Raw genomic sequence first — 6,440 nt, 5'->3', positions numbered from 1 at the left:
AAAAAAAAGTGAAACAGCTCAAGTTGCAGCTCTGCGGAAGTAAACTATCAAGTGATCCTAGGTCACAAGATTAAAGAACAAGCACGGCACATTACTTGACTATCATCAAAGAAGATAAAAAGAGAACTTTGGTTCATGCTTCAAATGCCTTATTTTAAAATCTGTCCCCTCAATATTCCCCATATTACTCTTCTACCCTGCATCTGCAACAAGTGATCTGGGTTGTTTCGTTTTTCTCTTCCCTCTCTTGGTTCCTGCACTGATGATTATATTAAAAGAGATCCTTTGAAACAAACATTCTTTACTACACATACGGGAAAAACAAAAAAGGTGCACATAAACTGCAGAAACAGGTACTAGAAAAGCAACACCTGGTATCACAGACATGGTCTGGAATTGATTAAAAGGGAGCCAAGTATTTGCTCAAAGGACAAAAATATTAAGGACTGTACTAACACTACAGTAAACAAAACAGTAATCCAGAAGTTACACTAAAGTAAATAATGCAATAAATACTGATATATTTTCTATTCTGAATCCCAAAGTCAACAATATGGCACTCAGCTGGATAGGTGAAGAGAAATCATCATCCATTCCCCCCTTACTGCTCCTGGAATCTCAAACTCAAGAAATTACATTATTCGTGGCCTGCAGCCACTACTCATCCTCTCCACCCTTTCTCTGTGCAAGAGCGGGAATTGTTTATCAGCCTCTACTTTAAAGCAGGATAAGCATTTGGAGCAAGAGCCTCCTCTCAACTCGACACAATATCTGYCCTCTGCTATCAGAGGCCCATTAAATTCAGGCAATCAAAGTTTTATGAGCTTTTCTTTTCCATGAGCCACTTGCAGCACACAATTCTCCGGCTACCGAAACATGGGGCTGCACAAGCYCCCGAGGGCACCTGTCCCGGTACGGCTCCCACCACCCAGAGGTGGCATAAGAGACATCCAACGCAGCTCTTTCACCTGCACAAGCTGAGCAAGGACCCCAMATTCCCCTCTGGCCATTGGGACCGCAAGGCCACCCCGATGCACCCCTCCCCTCACTGAGGGCACACACACACGTACACTCCCCGCTTTTCACACACACAGCACACACCGCTTTCCTATCYCCTTCTCCCCAAAGACACCGCACACGCACACACAGAGCCCCTTTCTCTCCACAGAGGGGCCGTGCACACCCCATATCGCCCCCTRCCCCCACAGAGAGTCCCACACCCTCCGCCGGCACCCCACGGCCCCCATGGGCCCGCCCGCCTTGCCCCGGGACAGGCAGGGTCGAGAGCCCCGTGTGTCCCCGCTTCCCGGGCCGGAGCCGAGCAGCCCGCACCTGCCTGACGCTGGCGGGCAGCCGGGCCCAGGGGTAGTTGTGGCGGATGTGGAACTCCACGTCGATGTTCATGGCGAGCAGGCCGGGCCGCGGGCCCCGCCGCCGGGAGGCGCTCCGGCCCGGGAAGGAGCCGCTGCGGCCCGGGGCCGCCCTGCCCTGCCCTGCCCTGCCCTCCGCCCGCCGCCTCCCGCCGGCGCCGCTGCCCCGCCCGCCCCGGAAGCGCCGCGCACGCAGTTCCGCGGGCGGGGCCGGCGCTGGGATCGGCTCGGGAACGGAGCCTTGGGACGGGGTTCTGGTGCCTGGGCAAGGCGATCGCTCACCTTGGTTGTGGTCCCTGACCGCGGGTTGACACTGACCGGGAGCCGAGCCAAGCCTGAAATGCCTCTGCTGTGTGCTTGGTTCGGTTTAACAACAGTGTCCTCCCAGTGCAGCTCAGGGTACACCCGGACAGACGCGAGGGGCTGCTCAGAGCAAGGGCGGGTGCAGGGGCACAGACGAGCATTCCACGGCAGGGTATCACAGGATATGTGAGAAAAGATCTCCCAAGATCATCGAGCCCRGCCTGTGACCGAACGCCRCCATGTCCAAYAGATCATGGCACTGAGAGCCGCGTCCAGTCTTCCCTTAGACACCTCCAGGGACGATGTCTCTGGCWCCTGTCCGGGCAGTGTGGGATGGAATGGATTGAATGAGGGAGATCTTTGCGTTGAGCMGTGTTCCTGGGCCACCCTCGGTGCTCACAGCGAGGGCTGAGACCTTGCGGCCCTGAGCGCCAGCAGCATCCCTTCCTGTGTGTACCGAGCCCGAGAAAGGACATGGTGTCACCAAGGCTGCTGCTCCAAATAAAACAGCAGCAGGAGCCCCTCCTGGTCGTAGTATCCAGGTGTTTCTGAATCATTTAAAATTTTACCTGTGTCGAAAACAGTGCCAAACATTTTCTTAATTTTGAGGAATTACTCATGGGGAAAAAGACTCTCTGTTTTTAACAGTGCAACATTTTAGTGGATAATTTTATGTATAAAAAGAAAAAACAAAGCTGATCCCTTGTGCCATTTATTTTTCAAGGCTGAATACTCAGTAATAACCTTGGAGTTGTGGTGACAGCTGAAAGGGGAACAATTGCAATGKAAAGAAACTCAGTTCAAGTAAGTCCCTAGGGAACTTCAGACCCAGTTCTCCTTTAGCATCACCACTGATGGCCGGTCAGATCTTCAGGGTCCCTCTTACGTGTAAYTGCAGACATGAAGCCTCAGCTGGACGTGCCCCACAGTGCTGAYACAGAGTTCCCTGCAGTGAGCAGCAGCTCACACAAGCTCCAAAATCTGTAAGACCTCCCTGCTCGTATCACTGACAGGACTTAGTCCAGGAGCAGCCACAGCCCGCAAATCTGACCTCATCCCTCAACTCTTCTAACACCAGTTTCCTAAGAGCCCTTCTGTGTCACACCCCACAATGGTTTATAAATAAGTTATGAACAGACATTAATAAAAAACGTGGTTTACCTTGCTCATTGCCACATAAACCAGATGGTACRGGTTGTTGGCTGGTACTGTCTGTTTGCTTTTGATACCAGCAATTAAGACACACCTCTAAACAAGGAAGGACAATTTTTTTCTTGGATGTTTCTCAGATAAATTATCTTCTTAGAGGCACCAGCACCTGAATAATATCTTTAGAAAGACATGGATGTGGGAATTGACAAGCTAAAAATTCAGACACTTGGAATAACAGTAATGCAGGAAGTATTCCTATTCTATTAATATAATTAATTGTATATAATAATATTGCTGTYATCTGCCTCAGACTTTTCAGTTATAGCACTGGCAAAAGCTAAGAAAAAGCAAGGCAATTAGAAACTATTGACACAGGATGGGCCTTCAAAAAGACAGCATAACTGAGCAGACCTGTGGTTAGAAGTGAACAGTGAAAGTACTTGACTTTTAACAGTATTTTAATTTGTTACCAGAAATGGTTTCATGCAAAAAAAYGTGTTTATTAATGACTTTGAGAATTTGCAGACAATTTATTCAAATTCACTTTCTAAGTGAAAGTCATAGATAAAACAGTCTGAACTCCTGCAACTTCAACTGAGATCTTTGAAGTTGCAATCACATTGGTTTAAATCATGTATGTAAAATATAGTGAGCATTGAGGATCGGTTTTTTTCCAAACCTTAGGCTATCATTACAACCACATGCACTCCCTCCCAGCTCTGCTCCTCTGGATGGAGATAGATAGATAGATAGATAGATAGATAGATAGATAGATAGATAGATAGATAGATAGATAGATAGATAGATAGATAGATAGATAGATAGATAGATATGTGTAGAATGTTGTGCAGTTTACAATTTCTCCAGCTGACCCTTCAGGCAGTTACAAAAATGAGCACATTTATCCTGGAACATGGGCAGTATGTGTAGCCTTCTCCAGATGTTTATGAGTTTCCTTGACCTGAATTAGTGCTCRTAGGAAATCAACCCTGGTTCAGAGATTTCTGACCTTAGTTTGATGCTGAATAGACCCGTGTCACTGACTATTATATTTTTTTTTTTTTATGCTATTCAGGTTGATGCACATGACTACTTATCTATAGGCATTCATTTCTGGAATAATCACACTGATAAATAATTTTCTTACTATGCCTCCTATCTTTTCCTATAGAGAAAACTTGCTTCTTGAGTTTTAATAATTTTGCTTCTAGCTATTCTCAGCAGCCTTCATTCTTGAGATTACCTTTTCAAAAGACATTACTTGTTTGTTCACTGACTTTTCTAAAGTCTGTTTTTTTCCTTATTGGATGTCTTTTGTTCTTTTTTTCTTACAATGAGTTAACTCCATGTGTCATTACACTTTCAAACAAACTACCTTCACTTTCTGGATTTTCAACCAGTTCCTCCTTGTTTAAAAACAGAAGTAGCATTTKGGCATCCTCTAGTCACTTCCTCTATTTYCTGAGGCTGAAGTTGRTTTCCAGTGCGCTCAGCAAACTTGMTGGGCTGGTGGGGACCTGCCAGTAAAATGCAGTGCTCTGAAAGAGTGAGCTGAGCTGAATCTCCTCTGCACAGAGCAGCTGCACTAAGATCTCCTACTCACATTCCTTTCTGGTCCTGGCTGGCCTGGCCAGCTCATGCCACCTTCACCAGCATGTGAAGAACATTTGCCCTCCAAGATGAACATTTTCTCTCCAAGATCACTTTTGTCTCTTTCTCATGAGTGATTTGTGCAGCACCCCTGAGCCACTTAACTCAAACTGGCAACTGTTGATCAGATCTCAAGACTAAATAGTTCCCAGGGAATTTTTCTTCAGAAATAGTGGGGTTTTGCACATCCAGTGACTTAATTCAAGGACACTAGAGACAGTATCATTGTAAATGCCTGGTTTTAGCCAAATTTGTTGATAGTTTGAATTTTTTGTTTAGGACWTCCACTCCAGTTTTCAAGCCCTTAAATTCCTCTTCAGAGGAATAYGTAAAGCATCAGCCCTTCCTGCAGCTCATCCCTGTTAGTGAATGTCTTGGTAAACCTTTGAAAATCTCTTGGTCCCTGATAATACATGACCAATCTCTGGTCAACCCTGTGCCCATTCTGACTTATTTGAATTAATCTCTAAATACTGTTCATAATTCTGTGCTTGTCTTCTCTTCTTTTTCTGTCTGAAAAATCTCAGTTCCACACAGGTTCACCACAGATCTGCAGGTGCTGTGGTCAGGGTTGGTGAAGGTTTTCATGCTGTTGACTCTGATATAATCCACAAGCTGTGTTTCTTGATCACACAAAAATCCAGGTGCCTTCTCCGGAGAAAGTTTTGCATCTTCTTGCAAACAGACAAAGCACCATCTCACTGCCCATCCATGAGGACACACTGCTACCACAAATATCCTCTGCAAAAAGCTCAGCTTCATTTAGTTCTTACTTGTTACGACTTTAATGCTTCAGTATTTCACTTATTTCAGTAGACTGAAGATTTTCATTGCCTCTTCCATTTAGCCTCAGTTAAGACCCATCGGTAAACAATTCTGTGGTCACCTTTAGAACAGAAACTAGCTTGAGGATTGCCAGCAGYAATGTCCAGAGTAGCAGTGTTATCAATCAAGATACAGACTGGAGTGTGTGTTGTTTTTTACCTGTGATAATATTTCACCTACTTTTCACCTTTCTGAATTCTCAGAGTGCCCCAATTTCATTGCTTGGAGCGTGTCATCACAGGAGTGTGGTCCTCAGGTCTTCTGCAGGGAGTYAGTCCTGTTATCTACAAAGCTGAAAAGTGCAATACAATCCTTAGTTCTTGTAACTGTACAAACTTTTAAAGTCCCAGAACATAAGCTAAGTTAACCAAATAGATCAGTGGGAATAACACTTAGTTTTCCTACTGATAGCCTATTTGCATGTTTAGATAGACYTTTTGCATGCACAGCATGGTATATTAAGATTCAATCAGCTTGTTACAAATCCTTAATTAGTTCCATCTTCTGGGGTACTGTATTTTACTCACAACCAGTGAAAGCARTAGGAATGCCAGTCTGTATTTGAGCTTATGAGTGCCCTTTGACCTCATGCTTTTCCAGAGAAACTCTGCAATTACTTTCCCTCTAACTATATTTTCTTCTGTGTCAGCTGGGATGGCCTTATTCCCAAAAATATTCTGAAAGGAGTGGGTAGTTCCCAGATCATTAAAAACCTTGATGGTGCATTTGAGACAGCATGCTACCACAAATCGTTGAATTCTGGATAAAGTTTTYCATACTCACATTTGATTTTTGCATTACTTGTGTTGGACACCATGATCAAAACTGAYCTTTTATTTTTAAGTGTGTTTGAATGGTAGTAAGGTCTTTGCACCTATCCATCTATTTAAAAGCTAGAATCATTGTTACATTTTCAGTAATAGAGATTTTCTTTTGCTTTTTACAGAATCACGTAGATTTTTTCCCCTGAACTGCTACAAATTCAAATATATTTATTTTTGTTTCTTGTTTTTCTCTGGGTATCTTGCCTAAGGTCTACAGGAGGACGTTTGCAGGCTGCAGAGGTCCACCAAGCTTTTCTCCCACTCCCCATCCTCAAAAGGACAAGGGGAAGAATAAGGCAAAAAAAGTCATGGGTTG

At 44.6% G+C, this 6,440-nt stretch overlaps 1 protein-coding gene across 1 annotated transcript in view; it reads right to left on the bottom strand.

Moving 5' to 3' along the window:
• The window catches only part of FAM91A1 (family with sequence similarity 91 member A1), a 27,089-nt gene extending 25,582 nt beyond the window's left edge, over positions 1-1,507 (bottom strand). The window contains exon 1 of the mRNA XM_057368319.1: positions 1,333-1,507. Coding sequence (XP_057224302.1) covers positions 1,333-1,404 — 72 coding nt within the window. The 5' untranslated portion in view covers positions 1,405-1,507. The remainder of the gene's footprint in view (positions 1-1,332) is intronic.
• Between the last annotated feature and the right edge of the window lie 4,933 nt (positions 1,508-6,440).

The sequence above is a fragment of the Malurus melanocephalus genome, unplaced genomic scaffold (genome assembly GCF_030028575.1).
Source record: "Malurus melanocephalus ecotype Western Australia unplaced genomic scaffold, MMel_1.1 scaffold_3, whole genome shotgun sequence".
NCBI lineage: Eukaryota > Metazoa > Chordata > Aves > Passeriformes > Maluridae > Malurus > Malurus melanocephalus.
This window is presented reverse-complemented; position numbering and strand designations above follow the sequence as displayed.